This window comes from Cynocephalus volans, chromosome 6 (assembly GCF_027409185.1).
Source record: "Cynocephalus volans isolate mCynVol1 chromosome 6, mCynVol1.pri, whole genome shotgun sequence".
NCBI classification, from domain to species: Eukaryota; Metazoa; Chordata; class Mammalia; order Dermoptera; family Cynocephalidae; genus Cynocephalus; species Cynocephalus volans.
The window spans coordinates 47339248-47358791 of record NC_084465.1 but is presented as its reverse complement, the minus strand read 5'-3'; the positions used below and the strand labels follow the sequence as shown (position 1 = coordinate 47358791).

At 36.3% G+C, this 19544-nt stretch overlaps 1 protein-coding gene across 2 annotated transcripts in view; it reads left to right on the top strand.

Annotated features, from left to right (window-relative positions):
* BCAP29 (B cell receptor associated protein 29) overlaps window positions 1–19333 on the top strand; it is a 45041-nt gene extending 25708 nt beyond the window's left edge. For both annotated transcript variants that reach the window (XM_063099268.1, XM_063099266.1), the window contains exons 7-8: window positions 14540–14640; window positions 19215–19333. In XM_063099268.1, coding sequence (XP_062955338.1) covers window positions 14540–14640; window positions 19215–19250 — 137 coding nt within the window. In that variant the 3' untranslated portion in view covers window positions 19251–19333. The remainder of the gene's footprint in view (window positions 1–14539; window positions 14641–19214) is intronic.
* Window positions 19334–19544: the final 211 nt, after the last annotated feature.

The following is a 19544-nucleotide window of genomic DNA, read 5'->3' as shown; positions in this document are numbered from 1 at the left end:
AAAGTTCAGATCCCTATATAGGAATCGCCTGTTTGCTCACTTGGGAGAGTATGGTGCTGACAACACCAAGTCAAGGGTTAAGATCCCCTTACCAGTCATCTTTAAAAAAAAAAAAAAAGTTGATATGTCACCCTAGGATGCAATGAATGATAATTCTATAAAGTTGAGGGGCCAATTGATGGGGCCACTAAGAGATCAGAGGAGATGCTTAATTTGAATGCCTTGATATTCTTTCCAACTGTCTTATTCCTTAAATATGTGTGTTCGCTAAAGGTTTATGTTTACTGCCAAGTGAGGTACAGAAATTAAGCCAGGTAACTCTAGTCTAAAAATACTTTCAATTATGAAAAAATACAAACTATTAATAATGATTATCTTTGCCATATACAATGAATTAACTTTTCCTGGAGTTTATTCTCTGTAATGAATTTATTTTTTCTTACACAATGAAAAAGATAGATTTTTACTCGTTTTTAAAACAAACAAAAAACTCTCAAATACCGAGGTAATCTGAGGTGGTAGTTTTTTTGCTTGAATTATCTAATTAATTGACTCTATTCTCAGCTTTACTTTGTGGATGGACCCTAAATATTAGAAGTTGTTTAACCTTATGCTACATTTTATGAATTACATTGCAAAGTCTGTGAGAATACACTGGGCATTCTTGGCCAGGGCATTGATCCCTGTTAGGCCACAGTTTTGTCTTCTGTAAAATGAGGGAATAGACTAGTTAACTTTTAATGTTTATTATATAACTCCAAATAATGAAAATAAACAAAAATGACCATGAAGAATAATTTTTATTGTTGGCTTTTGGCCCTTAAAATTATATTTATTTTTCATAAGAAAACGTTTTACAGTAACTTCCTTTATTCCAGACTTAAGTTCAGCAGGTAGTTAGTTAATTAAACCATATTCTTCTCTTCAGAAAAATGTTTCATGCAGTCTTAGAATCATTAGGACAGACCTGGGCATGTTTTATCCATCTGTTAGCTCACAACATAAGTGTGTTAGGTGGAATGGGGCCACAAATGTTAAATGTTTAATTCCCTTGGGTGGGGCATATGAGGAAGAAGAGAAGGCATATGCCAGTAAACATAACCACTTCTCATTAGTGTGGTTGTTTAGAACATCTATTGGAGCCATGGACATGGAATAATAAAACTTTACAGGAAAGGAGAGATGATTTGAGTAAGGAAATCAGATATTCTTTTTACTATAATTATTATATTAGGGAAATAAAAAATGGGACTAGATCTCTTGAGCCCTTTCCTGCTCTGAAGTCTTTTGCTTATAGAATTATAACACAAGCAGTCCTTACAATGCTTTATAAAATATTTTTTTTATTTTATCGAAATTTTACATATGTATAATTGTAAAAGTCAAATAGTAATAAAAGACTTGTAATGGAAAACAGCACTTCCTCAGGCCCTTTCTCCAGAAGCAACTACATTCAACTCATTTAACTATTTCTTGTGGTATTTACCTCCAGGTTTCCAAACGCAGTGTTATTTCATGATCTTTCAGTGTGGGATATCTTTGACTTTTGTATTAGTCTGTTTCTTGTGCTTATAACAGAATTCTTGAAACTGGGTGGAATTATAAAGAAAATGAAATTTATTGCTTATGGTTTCTGAGGTTGGGAAGTACAAAGTCCAGGGAACACATCTGGTGAGGTCTTGGTGGTGGTGATGGTGATGGCAGAATATCACATTGAGAAGATGGTAGAGCAGAGAGAGAGACAGACTGTTTGTGCTCCCTTTGTAAAGCCTTCAGAACCACACCCATGACCACCATTTTTAATCCTTTTACTACAGCATGGTTCTATAACCTAATCTCCTCTTCAAGGCCACACCTTTCCATTGCCGTAAGAGGATTTCCCACCCTCAACAGTTACATTCTCCTTTTTGTTTACTCTCTCCTTTTGGTAGAACATATCATCCAGTAGCTTCCTGAGAAAAAAAAAATACATGATAGGTTAACAATTTAAAGTCTTGAATGTCTGAAAATACTATTTTAGCCTCACCCTTAATTAAGAACTGTTTAACCTCAGAAATTTGAAGGTGATGCTCCATTATCTCTGGCTTCCATGGTTTGTGTTGAGCATGGCCAGAGTCATTCCAGTTCCTAATCCTTTCTGTATGTGGCCTCTTTTCTTTTGTTTTGCCTTCAGGAAACTTGTGGAATCTTTTCTCTGTCCCCAGGGTTATGAAATTTCATCTTGAGAGAGATATAGGAGGCAGAATCAACAAGATTTGGGGAAATGAGGGAAAGCAGAAGCTTAAGATGACTCCAGGTTTCTAGTTTGGTTGATTAGCTTAGATAATGATTTTAGCCACAATAGGGACCAAAGGAGAAGTGGGTGCTTTCTTTTATTTGGGGGGAGGGTAGGCAGAAATAATGAATTTGGTTATAAATATGCTGAGTTTAAGGGGCCATCAGGATATTCTAGTAAAAATGCCCAAAGAACAGTTGGAAATATGAGTTTGAAAGCTTGGAAGAAACGTGGTCTCAAGATAAGAGTCTAAGCCATCATACATACAGAGCTGATAGTTGAATCAAATAGTTGATAGGAATGTCAGAGAAGACTATTGAGTGACACTCAGCTAGTGAGTGCACCGGCCATCCCTATATAGGGTCCAAACCCACGGCCTCGGCGCTACCAGCGCTGCACTCTCCCGAGTGAGCCACAGGGCTGGCCCAGGAAGAGGTTTTAATACAGAACTCTGGCACATGTCGACATTTGAAGATTAAGCTAAGAAGAATCATCAGAAGTTTTACTGGGTGCCTATTCACTGCTGATCATTTAATCCCTTATTATTTTGTTGTCAAGATTCCCTGGATTCCAGGGAGATACCTATTTTCAGTGTATATAAATAATATTAAACCTTACTAATAATCTAGAAGATATTATAGTATAAAATGCTATATATAATTATAAATTTTCTTATAAAATATTTGCAAGATATTTTGAAATTGCCAAAGGGAACAGAGTGCAGAAGCAGCACATGGCTAATGGGAGTTGAAGGAGATTAGGGTACATAAAGAAACTGAAATTTGAGAATCAAATTTGGTTGCTTAGCTGTGCCCCACCTTTCTTCAGAAGAAGCTTGACAGTATTTTCCTTCATTTTCTCCCTTGCTACCATGTTTCACCTTTTTAATTGTCGGCAGGAGATGGTTGTCAAAGGTAAACTTTATTTACTCAACACTTTTGAAGATTTGTATTTCATTTCAATGAGTCTTCACATAAAGTGATTTTCTTGGAAAACTGTCACCCCTTTGCCCTCTATACTGGATCAATAGCATATTCTTCTGCTTCATAGAATGTCCCTACAATTTTCATGAACCAAGTACTCCTCAGCAGTTTTTGTAGGATCAGTTCCTGAGATTTGGCATTCTGCAGATGGCCACATCCTGGAAGGCTGCATAATTAAAGGAATTTTATCAACGAAGAGTCTTTGCTCAGTTCCATTTATGAACTTTTACTTGTGCCTGCCATGGTTTTGTGCTGGATGCTGTGAGGGATACCAAGATGAATACTTGTCATCCCAGTCTTCATGGATGTCTAGTGAGTAAGGTAGACAGATTCACTGATAACAAAAATATAAGTCAAGAGGTGATAAAAGCCAAAATAAAGGTTGATACAAAGAGCTATGTATGGTAGCACAGAGGAGAGCGTGACTGATTCTTACTGGCAGAGTTGGGGAAAAATTAGTGGAGGAGGTATCATCTGAGCTGAGCCTCAGGGGTGAGAGGAATTGCAGAAGCAGTAGGTGTATTCCCCTAGCCACAGGAATGCACACAAACCAAGGATGAAAGTCCAGTGTGACTAAACTTGAGGTTTATGGCAGGGTAGGGTGGGAATGATGAGGTGGGCAAGAAAGCAGAGACCTTGGAGGTGAGTGCCGTGCTTAGAAGTCCAGAATTTATTCTAAAGTATGGAGGTAGCAGCAGATTTTCAGCAAGAAAATATAGAACAAGAAACAGTCCTTTGCCAAATAATTTGTGGACAGAGATTTAGATAACTCTTAAACGTTTTAAATCTCTTTATTTACTCTTGCATGGTTTCTTTATTTAAAGGTACTGAAGGCATCTAACTAGTATTTGGGAATGTGGAATTTGAAGTTACTCAAACTTGGTTTTGGGACCAGCTTTCACTTATTGGCCTCTGTCTGTGCAACCTTAGGGAAGTTACTCTAAGTTGTAGTTCTTCATGGAGTCGTGTATATAAAACATGACTATGACTGGTGTATGTTAAGACTCAATAAATTGCTAGGTATTATTATTATTATTATTATTATTATTATTATTATTATTTCTATCAGAAAACTTTCCAAGTTAAATAAGGAGTGGCTGAAGTAAAAGAATAGTTTAGATTTTTAACTTACAACCTAAAAAGAATTATCACAACTAATTTAAAATATTTTCCTCAAGTTTAGAGATAATTTTTCTATGAACTATCTTACTTTCCCAATCCATTAAATAGTCTTTTTTCTATGTCATACTATTAAAAATGTAGTGAAATTTAAGCTTATATCTGCAAGCTTTCTTAACTGAAAGATAAACAGACCTCTCAAAGCCTGATCAATAGTGAAACATGAAGTGTTAAATGTTTGATTTGTTCATCTGGGGTTGGTTTATAAAACCAAAGTATAATAATAGCACTGTTCTTTTGTGTGGGTGTCTTGGAAATAGATTGGTTGGGACCAGGATGTTTTAATTGCTCAGTGTTTTAAGAGTGATGGATACCAGGGAGATGAATTCATTTTTGTTTTAGAAGCTGGAGCATGAGTTTTTGCTTTAGAGGTTGCCTCTTGGGGGCATTTCCATGTGAAAAATCTAACCAGAGTCTGAAATCAACTTATCCAAAATTGAACTTATCATCTTCTCCTACTAATTGTCCCCTCTTTTGGTTCCTGACTCAGTCACTTTTGAAATTGATAGGAAGCAATCAGCTAGGCACATGAGCTGGAAAATTAAAGAAAAAACTTTCTTCCTGAAACTAAATCTCATTGTAATATCCCCTATATATATAGCCTTTATTCTTTCTATGAGGAAAATTGATAGAGATAGAAAAGAAAACTTTTTAGGAAGTTTCTCAAAATTTTCCAGTATAATTAGGACCATCGTCTCATTTTCTGATACATTATTTTGCAGTTCTTTTGAGTAAGTTTATAGTCTAAGATAAACTGATAAAACTTACAAGTGTTGTTTTATGACAGGGGTCAGCAAACTATAAACTATGCCCCATGGGCTAAATCCAGCCTACTGTCCCATTTTAATAAATTAAGTTTTATTGGAACCAAGCCATGCCCGTTTATTTGCATGTTTTCTATGGCTGCAGAGTTTGCTAGTTACAACAGAGATACATGGCCCAGAAAACTGTAAATATTCACTAGGTGGCCCTTTACAGAAATAGTTTGCTGACCCTAGTTAGGGTCTTCAAATAAAGAAAAGTACTTCTTGTTTCTGCTGTTAACATTGTTATAAACCTGCTGTGCACTTAAGTGATTGTTGAACAAGTATTGATCAGATAATTTAAGAAATTTGTATGTTTATGTGTAGTAAAACTAGTTATTTATAGTCAAAGCAAATTGATGCCTTCAATTCTCATATACCATGAGTTGGTAATTCTAGATTTCATGTGTTGCTTCTATGTACAAACAAAATTGCTTTATAAAATATATCATTTTCAAAGCAGTTTGTATAATCTGTACTTACACAGTGCTTTGCCTAAAACATACATCCTGATTTTTAAGCTCGAAGTCAGCATATTAATAGTTTGTAATTATTCTCTGCTTAGTAGTAGAGCCAAAATTCTTTTCTTGAATATATTACCTAGCAAACTAACTAAGATTAATGAAGTCTTTATGTGATTATTGATGTTTATTTCACCAACAGTGCATACAATGGGTCTGATTTTATTTATTAAATTAGAAAGTCTATTTATTAATTCTCTGGCCCAGCATACCAGTAATCTGTATAAGTGTTAGCATGCTACTTAAGTCCATGTATTTTCTAAATCCCAAAAGCACTTTACTATGAGCCTCATTCATTTCCCCAGTATCCCAAAAGATATGAGCACACACTAGTACAGGTAGTTATAGGTAGGAAGATTGAAACACATGCCAAACAAAAAAAAAAGTTATTTGTCCTCTTTATTCTTTGCATGAGACAAATAGAACAATATTTGGTTTTATTCATTAATGTTTGCTCTGTAATATAATTATTTGTGTAGCTTTGCTTCCATTCCAAATATGTCTGACTCCTCCTCAAAGCAAGCAGCCTGCTAAAGCATGTCCCAGTTCAGTCTGTCTTCCATGAGTTTGGCCTTTTCACATTGCCACTAGAGCAGTTTTTTAAAACTACAGTCATGCCTCTGCACTATGTAAAACTCTTTATTGGCTCCTGTCACCTTTATAGCTCTTCAAGATGGCAATTGTGGTCTTCTGTGATCTGGCCTCCAGTGTCATCTTCAGCCTTGTCCAATATAAAATTTATATTTCTACTTTATTAAATAATGTAGTCTGTAGTTCTCTTAACAGTGGTGTTTCATTACTTTTCACCTTTGCCCCCTACTACAGGTCTGTCTACCTAAAATGCTCTTCTTCCTTTGCTCTTTTATATAGCTGATGCTCATCCTTCAGCTCTAACTTTGCCACCTCTAGGAAGCTTCCCTGAAACCCCCTCCCTTTAAGCTGATTTGGATGTCGTCCTGTTGTACTTCCATATTTCTGAATAGTTACTTAGTTTGATAGTGCACTCCGGAAAAATTATCTTTTTATTTGTCTTACTAGATTGTAAGTGCTGTGAAAGCAAAGGCCAAATCTAAGACATTTATGTTTCCCTGGCATTCACTTAGTGTTCCAGGCCTAGTGTCTAATACATATGAATAAGCCTCACCCTCAAACACTGATTTTGATGCCCTTTCTTGCCTCCTTACCTAGTACATATTTCATGATTCATCGTAATTATGCTCTTGCAAACTGCTTGTCTCCTCTCTTTTCTCCCCTCCTTCCTCCTTCCTTATCCCTCAAAAAGAGCCAGTTACTTTAGACAACGGTCATTTAGTTCAAGTGGGTCCTGAACACTGCATGACAATCCTATTGCCCTTCTTTGAAATCTTCACTTTTCCACTGTCCAAAACTATGTTAAGATCTTCTCATCTCACTTCAAATGTCTAAATCCACCCTGCTTCATTAGGCACAAAGTATTAACCAAATAAAAACTTCATCTTCCCACCACCACCAAAACTACCATCCTTGCCTCTCCCCATGTACAGCCAGGCTCAAGCCCTCTGCCTATCCTTAGGTTAAGGTGTATTAAGCTTCATTCTTTCCTCTAGTGCTTTGGATCCCATCCCCATTATCCTTCACAAGGACTTTGTTTCTGCAATTACCGTTTCACTTCCTATCGCCCTACAAACATCCTCTGGGATCTCCTATCCAAAAAAATAAAAACAAAAACTCCCCCCCACCCCATATTCCCCTCCAGTTACTGCCACATTTCTCTGCTCTACTTCATAGCAAAATTGTTTTTCTTTTAAATTTTTATTCAGATATAATTTCAAACTCACAGAAAATAATAACCCCTATACCCTTCACTCAATTCCCAAAATAATATTTTACATTTCGCTTCTTATTTTTTTCTCTCACTCTTTTCACATTATCCTCTCGCTTATTATTTTGATAATTTCCAAATGGTGATTTTTTCTAATTCCCTCATTTCTTCTACATTTGTAAATGCCATTCTATTGTAAGGAGAACTCATCCTGTTTCCCCCAGTTATTTGTTTGTTTAATGTGTTCAGAGATCATAATCCATTATGAGAATTATATTTTATTGTTCAAGTTGTCCCAGATTTGGCCCATGGGAGTCTTTTCAAGCTGGGCCCCGTATCCTTTTGACATGCCCCCATTATTCTGTAAATACTCACTTTCTGGTGTAACATTCTGGTCCACGCTTGCCTTGTACTTTTCTTCCCCTAGTCGTTGAGTTTCTCCAGTGAGTCTTGGTTCCTTTAAGTGGAGGATGGTACCTAGAAAACAAAGTCTGGACCCAAATGTGCTCATTGCTACTGGGTTGTCAACATTTCTAGGCCCTCTCAGCAGACAAACTGATAAAGTATTAGATTAAATTCACCTCTGCAGAGAAACTTTTACTGACTACTCAAGTATTTTATGGCTGCATAGTCATCCTCTATCCTATCACCCTGTTTTAACTTTCTACATGGCACTTGTTCCAATCACCATTAGTCCAGTGGTCTCTTTATTGTATATCTTATTCCCCCAGTAGAAAATGAGAGCAGAGGCCCTAGCTATCTTTTCAGCATATCCTCAGCAGTTAGAAAAATGCCTGACACTTAGTAGACATTCCATAAGTTGTTAAACAGATAGATGAATGGATAACTCCCTTCTCTTAAGGGCAGTTTTCATCTGTGCAACAACTTCATCTTTTATGGTCATGAAAAATAGGAATCTTTGGTATGTATTTATGGACTCAGGAGTTAGAGAGAGATAAGAAGAAAAAGTATATTCTGATTCTATATTCTTCATATTCTTGATAAAAATAGTAAAGGTTTGTCATTGCTGTTGTTAAGGAGCTTAATTCTCACAGCCCTTATATATGTGTTGTACCTTTTGACCATAATGTATGATTTCACAAAAACTATTTTTATTAACCCTGATTTTAGATATTTTAAGATGTTTATTACCATATTGCCCCTCAATTCTCTTCTTAAGTAACTTAAACTTTTTACACTTAAGATATATAAAGAGGTTAATACTTTGATATTTTTGAAGTGTCTTTAGTCCATGCTTTTTGACTATCTGTGTTTCCCATATCCACCTTCTCACTGCCCACTCTCTTACTTTTTTTAATACTACCACTTTGATTCTTGGTTTTGTTTTGTTTTTTAAAATACATGCTATAATACTGTAACACATAATTTTAAAACATCAGAAATTTTATGCAAAAGGAGTTTATTAAATATTTATTTCAAACAAAGGAATTTGGGAAGTCATTTTGATAGGTTCTTAGTTACTAAGATGGTACTTAGAGACTAGTGAATTATATTGCATCTGGTCCTGTATACATAGTGTTTTGTGTTTTTTCCCATTGTGCTTTTTAAAAATAAACTAAGTTAGAACAGTTTAGATTCACAGAAAAACTGGCAAGATACAAAAATTCCCATATGTCCCACACCCAGTTTCCTGTTATTAATGTCTTATAGTAATATAGTACATTTGTACAATTAATGAACCAATATTCATACATTATTATTGACTAAAATCCATATTCATATTAGCTTACTTTTCACGTAATGTCTTCTTCCTGTTCCAGGATCTCATTCAGGATACCACATTATATTTAGTAATCATGTCCCTTTAGGCTCCTCATATCTATAATAATCTCAGTTTTGTGACGCACCAATCAGATATTTTATAGGATGTACCTCTATTGGGATTTATCCTAATAGATTTTCTCATGATTAGATGTTTTTCTCATGAGTAGACAGGGTTATATAGGTTTTGTGAGGAAGGAAGGTCACAGAGGTGAAGTGACATTTTTATCACATTATCAAGAATACATACTATTAATAACATGGTTTATCATTGTTAGTGTTGATCTTGATCACCTGGCTGAGATAGTGCTTGTCAAGTTTCTGTACTGTAGTAGTTACTCCCCCCTTTGTACTGTAATTCTTAGAAGGAAGTCACTGTTCACGTCCCACACTTAAGAAATGGGGAGTTATATCATATCCCCTTACCGGCCAGTTGCCAAAAAAAAATTGGGGAATTATGCTTTACCTCCTTAAGAGTAGAGTATCTACACAAATTATTTGGAATTCTTCTGCACAGATTTGTCTATTCTCCACCATTTAATTCTTTATTCATTTAATTATTTATATCAGTATGGACTCACAGGTATTTATTTTAGACTTTGGGTTATCATTTAATACTACTATTTTGTTGCTCAAGTTGTCCAGCTTTGGCCATTGGGAACTCTTTCAGTTAGCACCTGTGTACCTTTGACATATTTCCATTATTGTTGATTTTTTTGTTTTCATTTTTAGAGCACTTTCTTTCTGGCACTACAAGATACTCCAGGCTTATCTTGCATGTTTCCTTTCCCATTCTTAGAATCAGTGTTTTAGTTGTTTTTTTAACCAAATTGGAGTCTGTAATACTATTTATATTTTGTTTTTAATTATGGAATAGCATTAGATATTTATAATGTGAATATATTTTCATGAAAATATTTCAAGGATGGTCTGTTTGCTTTGTGGTTCTCCAGCTATCCTGAATATTTTGTGTTATGTTTAAAAATGTAGTTGCTTTTATCTTTTTGCAACCAAGATTTCCATCAGGTATCTAAAGTAGCACCTCATATCAATCACCTGACATTTATCATTTTCAGGAAATGAATGATTCCATACAAGTGAGTTTTTCAGATTCTTAAAGCTTACACTTTTCATTTATTTGTTCTTTCCTTCAAGGAACATATTTTAAGCACCTCCATGTGCTAGACAGTGTGCTGGATTCTTAGAGAGATAAGACACAGCTCTATTTCTTGAGTAGTCCAGAGTGTAGTGAGGACATAGTTGCCCTTTAGTATAATAAGTGCTATGATGAAGATAAGTTCAAGATGCAGTAGAGGCAATGCTGGAGATCAAGGACAATTTCTGTGACATTTTGAAGGATAGTAATTAGTCTGATCAAATGGGAGAGAATGAGTGAGGCAGGGAGGTTAGGGGAGATAGAAAGGATGATTTAACAAAATGAGCAGCATGCAACTGAAAGAGTGTGGCACTTTTGAGGTACTACAAAGAGCTCAATGCAACTGGAGCCTAAAGTAAGATGGGATCAGTGGAGATAGTTGAGCAGTAGGCCTTGGAGCCATCATGAAGAGCCTCATGTGCCATGTTTATATGTTAACATTTTGGGGGCAATATCAGAGGGTTTTTAAGCATGAGAGCAATCACTTTGAGAGCACTGTGAACAGTGAGTGAGAGTAGCCAGGCCACTAGGTGAGGAATCCATTTCAATAATATAAGCTAGAGATGAGGACAGTGGTTGCAGAGATGGAGTGGAATGGATGGATTGGAGAGTTGAAAAGGAAGTAGAATCAATAAACCTTATCAATCGATGGATTAAGATTGAGAGAGAGTGGGCGATGATTGAAGTGAATGAATAAAACAGAGACCTTACCTACTCAGACCCAACAATATAGGCATGCACAAAATTAACTGTAATATAATTAAAACCACAGTTTATGTTTCTTACCAAACAGAAGTTTGTGTGTCTGCTTTCCACGTATATTGGAAGCATTATTCTGGTTTAACAGTCCAGTGATTGATTACTGGCAAAGGAATAGTAAGTACATGTGAGGATTAAGTACTGATTCAGCTTCAATGTATCACACTCTCAAATTCAAGAACAGTACCAAATAAACTGAAAAGAAGCCAACACTATAGGTATGGAAAATTTTTAAATAAAACACGTTTTCCTCTGACTCAATCTTTATAACTATTGTACAACAGCCCATCTTTAGCTGCCACACTGATTCCTCTAAAAAATTTCTCTTCCGTTTCCCAGCAGAGCTTAGCTGGTGTTGTCTGTTATCTCTGGTAGAAATCATAGTGATATAATATATTCACACAGTGCATTAGTCTCTCCAGCTCCTCCCACTGTGCATATAGCTCCATAAATTTAAGTTTGGCACTTGGAAAGACCACAGATAATTTAGGTCTGTTTATATGTCATTTTACACAAACATTTTGCCCAAACATTTTGGCTTAGGTGTGTCACTGTAACATTAATTGGGGTTATTTTCTATGTTAATAAATGATACATGTGCCTTAAAAAGTTCCTAGTGACTAAGACATAGCTTAATCTGTAGTTGAATCTGGCCAATATTTTCATGAAATATCTCAGCATTTCCATAAAACCACTGGCAAATGATAGGAACCCATTTTTTGCAGATAAGAAAATTGAAATAGCAACTTAGATGTGTCACCTCAAACCTCCTTGTCCAATAATGTTTTCCCTATATATGCTGTTTCCAAAATGATATATCTCAAAATAAAACAAGCATATTCACATGTCAGATAACAAGTTTAAATAATCCCTTAGTTACAGATGCACTTCCAGAAGGAGGTGGAAATCATCCAAAACAGAATATTGTAATTTTTATAAAACAGAAGATAGAGAAAGGGCTGGGAAACAGTGCAAGAGGCTTCTAGACAATAACAGCCTCCCCTAATTGGAGTAAATTTAATAAGACAGTAATTGTCAGGTTTATTAATATTCACTGAAATACAAAACAAAAATAAGAAACAGTTTATACCTTGGCTTGATAAGTGTCAGAAAAGCAGTATTTGCCTGCATTTGTTTTGATATAGCTTCATACCAGGAGTAACCAGCAGAAACTCCTAGATAAGCTGTAAAAGTGGTTTTCTAGCATCTTTTAGTAAGGAGCTAATGAGTTGATGTCTAAAACATAATAAATTTTCTAACTAATTTATTTCATGTCAGAAATTTAGGTATAAATTATTTTTAACATTAAAACCAATCCTTTGGGGGAAAGAGGGAGTGGAGCGGGGGAGGTTAGGGATTAATTGGGTGGGGGACACAGGGTATAATTGCAGTTTGTGGTAATGGACATGCTGCCAGTATTGATCTGGCCATCATATCTTGGGCACGAGTGGTGATGGTCAGCTTTGTACCCCATGAATATTCATGACCAATAAAAACAAAAAAACAAAAAACAATCCCTGTTCAATACAAGCACCTGACCAGCTGTCTTAGTCAATTTGGGCTGCTATGACAAAGTACCATAGACTGGGTAGCTTATAAACAATATAAATTTGTTTCTCACAGTTTTGGAGGCTGTGAAATCCAAGATCAAGGCTGCAGCAGATTTGATATCTGGTGAGGGCCTGTTTCCTGGTTCATAGTTTGTGCCATCTTGCTGTGTCCTCAAATGTTGGAAAGGAGAAGGCAGCTCTGGCGCCTCTTTTATTAGGGCACTAATCCCATTCATGAGGGCCCCGCCCCCATGACCTAATCACCTCCTAGCCCCACCTCCTAATACCATAACATTGGTGCTTAGGTTTCAACATATGAATTTTGTGGGGACACACATATTCAGACTGTAGCACCAACATTCTTAAAACCACCAGGACTAGTCAGGCATTATTAGAATGTGGAATCTACTTTACTTTTTATATACCAGAAAATCCATCCCTTTGCAAGAATGACATTTTTTCTATCAGTATTTTCAGAAGCAGATTCTTCTGATAAATTCTGTTCCCTGTGATGCCTGAGTCCCAGCTGAGCAGAGGAAGGTTTAGGATGAACCTGGAACATCTTGTGCCAAAAAGTAAAGAAATACTCAAAAAAAATCCTGGTGACATAGTCAAAGGACCTAGGAGCCAGCCAGAATGGGTTCTCACTAGCCAAATCTGGAGAAATTTGTACATCAGAATAATAAAATATAGTAATGAATTATAACATTGAAAAAATAGGAACCTATAAGTTCATACTGATGGATGGATGGACAGACAGAATGATAGACAAATGATTAAAAGGATGGAGAAGAAAGGAAGCCTCTTCCTTACAATAGAATGCTTACTGATAAATGTGGACGGAATGGTGAAGTTGAAAAATCACCATTTTGCAACCATCGTAATAAAGATTGGTTTGGGTAAGAATTATCAATTAATGCTAAATACAGGGAGCAGGATGTTTGCATAGTCTAAATTGTCTTCCCATATATTGCATCTTTAGTTATAAGGGGGAAGTATTATAGTAGTATAGTAACTATAAAATGAAAAAACCAATGAGGCACAAAAGGTCTTTGGATGTGATGGGCCTCTCTCTCTAGATGCCCTGAGAAGCATCCAACATCACTTATATCATATTCATATGTAAGTGGGATACATGACCTGAATTTAATCATGAGGAAACATCAGACAAAACAAAATGAAGAACATTCTGTTTTTAAAGTGTCCTGGATCTTAAAAATGTCATCGTCATAAAGGGCAGGAAGAGGAGGGCTGGGGGAAGGCTGGGGAACTATTCCAGATTAAAGGAAACTAAAGAGACATGACAACTAAATGCAATATGTGATCCAGGACTGTGTCCTGGAGAAGTGAAAAAAAAAATGCTAAAAAAGACATAATTGGGACAATTGCTAAAAATGGAATATGGACAGTAGATTGGATTTAAAGTATTGATATTAAATTTTCTAAATTTGGTAACTATACTGTGATTATGTTGGAGAATATTTTGTTCTTACGAAATACACAGTGAGGTATTAAAGAGTAAGGGGCACAATGTCTGCAACTTATTCTCAAATGATTCAAGAAAATAACGATGTGTAGGGAGAGAACATGATAACAAGTGTAGCACAACATTAACGGTGGGTGAATTTGAGTAAAGACTACACAGGAGTTCTCTACTTAAGTCTTGAAACTTTTCTGTAAATCTGAAATTATTCCAAAATAAAAATAACATTCTGTTTGATATTTTCTAGCCCTTTCTAAGGCACAAAGTGATGTGATGACAATGAAGGTGCAATCAGAGAGACTTTCGCAAGAATATGATCTGCTCCTGAAAGAACACTCAGAGCTTCAGGTGGGTAACATGCACTTTATGGGCCTAATTTTTTTGAAATAATAATTAAACTAGGTTATTTTACCTTTCCAAATCAAGAGGATGTATTTAATCCTGGCTTTGTTAAATGATTAAAGAAGCCAGATTTGTACCTAGAGGGTGAAGATCAGGACATTGCAGGAAAATTCAAGATAATAATCATAACATAAAGAATTGCTGACATGCTAACTTACAGCATTCCAGTTTTGGTGAAGTTTTAAGCAAAAGAATTGAGCCACAAAAATGGCAGCATTGAAAAACAGACTAATTCTGGAAAAATTGAGTTTTGCTGCTTGGAATATTTGCCATATTCATGCCAAAATAAGGCCAAAAATTGAAGTTCCACATCACACTACTCTTTCTATCCCAGTGTTTTAGACCTCTAGGACAAAGTGGGCCTTCAAATATATTATTTATCTCCAGAATTGGTTTAAAAGATGGAAATAGGAAAAAAACCTTTTTGTTGTTAAAGCCACAAAGTCAGATCTATGCCATAGGTTTTCTTTCTCTTCCCCTATGGTCTAGAAAGTGTCAGTTTCAAACATTGATCCATGTTGGGCTTGTCTTTCCCCTGCTTGTCAGCTGCCAGCCACTAACCCAAATTGATTTCCCATCTACATTTTGATTGTGTGTGGAGAACTGGGGGAAAGACCATTCCAGAGGCCTCCCTGGCCCTCCTTCTCAGTTCCTATCAAGACAGGTTGGGCTCGTCCTCATAATTGGGCAGCCTTCCTGGCTTTCAGTCAAGGCTTTTTAGCAATTACAGCTGTTTATTTCATTGTACTCATCTCCCTATATCTTTTTATTTGTTTATTTTTTATTTGTGGCTGCCTGGTATAGGGATCGAACCTTGGACCTTGGTGTTAACAGCACCACTCCCTAACTGACTGAGCTAACTGGCCAGCCCTGTTTCCCTACATCTTGATGGTCATTGTATCTCCAGGGTCTAGCACTGTGCCTGGCACAAGGCAAGCAGACATTATACTCATGGATTTGGAGTCAAACAGACCTAGAATTTCTATACCTGGCCTCATACTAGCTTTTTGATCTTAAGCAGATTATATCATCTCTCTGGAGTTCACTTTCTTCATCTGTAAAATTGGAACAATAATAATTCTTGCTCACTGGGTCCTTGGGAGAACTAAATAGAATTTGTAGGGTGCTTCTGTGCCTGGCTGATAGTAACACTCAAGAAATAATGGCTGTTATCATAATTATCATCATCAGTATTACTTTCTCTGTAGAAATTTTGCTGGAAGAATGACTTATTCTCAATCAGCCATTTTGGCCTTGGTTAGAGTCAGTCAAGAAGCAATGCAAAGCACATTTGTAGTCCGATATTCCCAGTTGGTTTGCATGTTTGATTTAACTAGCATACTTTGACAATACCAAAAGAAAAGACAGGGCAGCCCAGAGTAGAGTGGATACCTTGTGTGCTCCAAATCCAGGATGTTGAGGGCTTAGATCACATGGTCTAGAGTAGGTAGTTAAATTTTCAGCAAGACTACCCCTTCTGCATTTCTAAAATAGAAATCCTCAAATTGCTGATCTCCTCAGGGAATGATAAAAATTACTCCGCGGCATCTTTCATGATCCTGTATGGGAAGTGAAGAAGTCACGTCAGGGGCATTTCACCTAGAAATACTATACAACATTTTTTTTTCTATTTATGAGGTCAGGGTATATTCAACCAGAATGAGTGTCCACACCAGTGGACTTTGCCAGGACATCAGAAATGTTCAGAATGGAGAAAGGAAAACCAGGAATATGCCCTCAGTTTCTTACAGCCAGTGTCCATTGCTGAATGTTTACATTGTGGTAACAGCTAATGGATTTCTTAATCTCTGAAGAATGCGCCTAACAGTGAGATTCCCCTCAACCCATTTCCTTCCCCCGCAAAAAGCTACCTTCAGCTTTGAGCTTCTGCGTTCTTGGCAAAGTATATAGAGAGCTTTTATGAGTCCTTTCCAGGAAAATAGTTGTTATGCCTGTTTCTTTGGAAAAGGACACATTGTACATATGCCACGTGCCATGCTGAGAGTTGGGCCCTGTTCACTAGCACATTTAGGCCTTGATTTAATTTCTGCCTCTATCCAGTTTTTGAAGTATTTAATAGATGACATTTATTGAGAATGTGCTCTGGACCAAGAACTTTGCGAATGATTTCATATGTATTGTCATTTTTACTCTCCAGGACTACTCAGTAAGTTTTTTTAATTTCCCTATTTTGTGGACAAGGAAACTGAGACCCAGAGATGTTATATAATTTACCCAAAGTCACTGAACTAGAAAGTGATAGCATTCAAAGTCAGGAAATCTTTCTCCACGACCTTTCTCCGTAACCGCTATGTTCTTCAACCTGTGCTGGTCACTGGACTGTGTGTTCTTGGATCCATTCTCCTCCCAGTGCTGCTCTACATTGTATCTCAGGGAGGGACATTTCCCAGGCTTCCTTGCTCTCTGACTTCTGGGCAGGTTTAGCTAATGGAAGGCACTGGTAGAAGACTGAAGGCAAGAGGAAAGGGAAAGCCAGGAATTTCTCCCTCTGCTTTAGGTAGATTCTCCTTGATGGCTTCAGTTCCTTTCCTCCGTGGTCCCAGTTTTCACTGGGCAGCGTTCACCTGTTGACCCTCACTCCGTAACTGTATCCTCCTTCATCCCTCCAGCCCAAGGAGTAGTGATGGTTTTCTGCCGTTGCTACTCCTTGAGGTACCTTGCCCCACCCTGTTTTGGTGTGTCTACTCTCTCATCACCTATAAAACCAATCCCTTGTAATAAATGCCTCTGTTTAAAGAGGGGAAAAAAATCTCAGCTCCATAGTTTACCAGTTCTGTAAACCTCAGGTGAGTCATTTAACATGCACCTCAGCTACTTTATTACTTAAGTGAGAATTATGATACCTTACGAGCATTAAACCGGATCTTGTGCAAGAAAGCCCTTTAAATATTTTTAATCAAGAAAGGCTCTATACAGCCATAAGATGCTATTAGTTATGTCTTGATTAGCTACATTTCCCATTCACTACCCACCTTCCCATTGTCCAGTATGAGAACCGGTATAAAATTCTGAGATTTAGGTGTCATTAAAAGAGAACCATTTTCTTAAAAGGGACTCCTGAACTTTAATATTCACATTCTGAATCCTGCTTCAGAAGCAAAGATAGCTAGAGACCATCTACAGTGAAAAGCTGGATCAAATTGTCCTCATGAATTTTACTTCTATTGTCAAACCAACCTTACTAATTGAATTATATCCTAAAGTTCTTTGGGAAACTTATTAACATGCTCAATCTTACATAGTAGATATGTACTTTAAATGAAGCAATTATAAAACCAAAGATTGTTAAAATATTAAGGAAACAAAAACGAAAGAAGGAAAGCTGGTTTCTTTACCGTAAACAAACCCCACTTTGCATCTTTTAAATACGTTTGGATTTCCCCATCTGCTCCCCTCCCTGTTATAGGCACTAAATAAACATTAGAAAACAGTCCCTTCAAAACATGTAGTCTTTGCCTTTCCTTATTTGCCCTGGCTCTCTTCTAAAAAAGAAAAAACAGAACCAACTATGGGTTATTGACAGCAAAAAGTCATTAGCACCTGCCAGTTTTTAAGTTTCATTTTGGAAAATCACCCTTCACTTAGGGACTTGTCCATAATAACAGCTCCATTAAAGCTTTGATTTATTTCTAGAGTGATCAGATATGTATAAATGTGTGAAAATGGTATGTTACCCCATTCAGAATACCTTCTCTAATCCTGTCTTCTTACTTGATGGCTTTAAATTAATATTAAGGTTGCTCTGGGGCTGGCAAGTTAGCTCAGTTGGTTAGAGTACGGTGTTATAACACCAAGGTCAAGGATTCAGATCCCCATATTGGCTGGCCACCAAAATAAAAAATAAAAAAAATAATAAAGTTGCTCTGAAGGCAGTAGTGCTCAGCCAGAACAAGAGCTTGATGAATTTCCTGTGTACAAGCAATAACACCCCGCAGCTCCATTTTATGAGATTTTTTTCTTGATGTAAACGTTTACTTTCTTAGTTCAAGTGATCACTTAAGGTTAATTTCTACTCCATTTTCCTCCAGTTTTAAATGATGTATTACAGTCATCTTTATAATGTGCTCAGCAGAGTATAATTTGAGAAGCCAGTTCTATTAGCAAATATTTGAAGGCCAAAAAAAAAGCCACCCCAACTGAGTTTTTTGCCCTTCATTCTTTCCTTGCCTAAAGTCTTAATTGGGTTTGCAATAAGGAAATCTTAGAAATTTTGTTTTCCTGGTATACCCTATGAAACAAAAGCAAAATAGATTAAGGCAGGGAAATGATGAACTTATCAAGAGTGTTATTTTCCCCCTCTACACAATTTTTTAAGCAAAAACCACAAATTTTATAGTTTTTAAAATGTAAGCCTTTCTCAATTCATATTTTCACATTTGATTATTCTCATAATTAATAACTATACACAGAAGAGAGAATGTTTTTTTAAAGGTCCTTGTCATATCTATGAATCTGTTTCTTACTCTTTGCTGTACTATGACATTTTTTTTTTCTTACAGAGTCATTTAGGAAAAGACAATAAGAAAGACCTGTAAACTTTATGAAAAAAGACCATAATACACCGTGTCAAGACAATAAATTTGTTATCATGTTAACCTCTAGGAAATTTAAAATTCAGTTCATAAAAATGCACTTCAACTGGCCAGCAATTTTTTTAACTTCACATATAAGCTGTATCATAATGGCATTATCAAAATATTTGATGATATCTCAAACATATTATAAAGTCTGTATTCCAGCTCTTAAGAAAAATATAAGCATGTTAACTATCATATTTACATACTGACAATAATATTGGAGTATGGTGGCTATTTACCAATAAAAGGAAA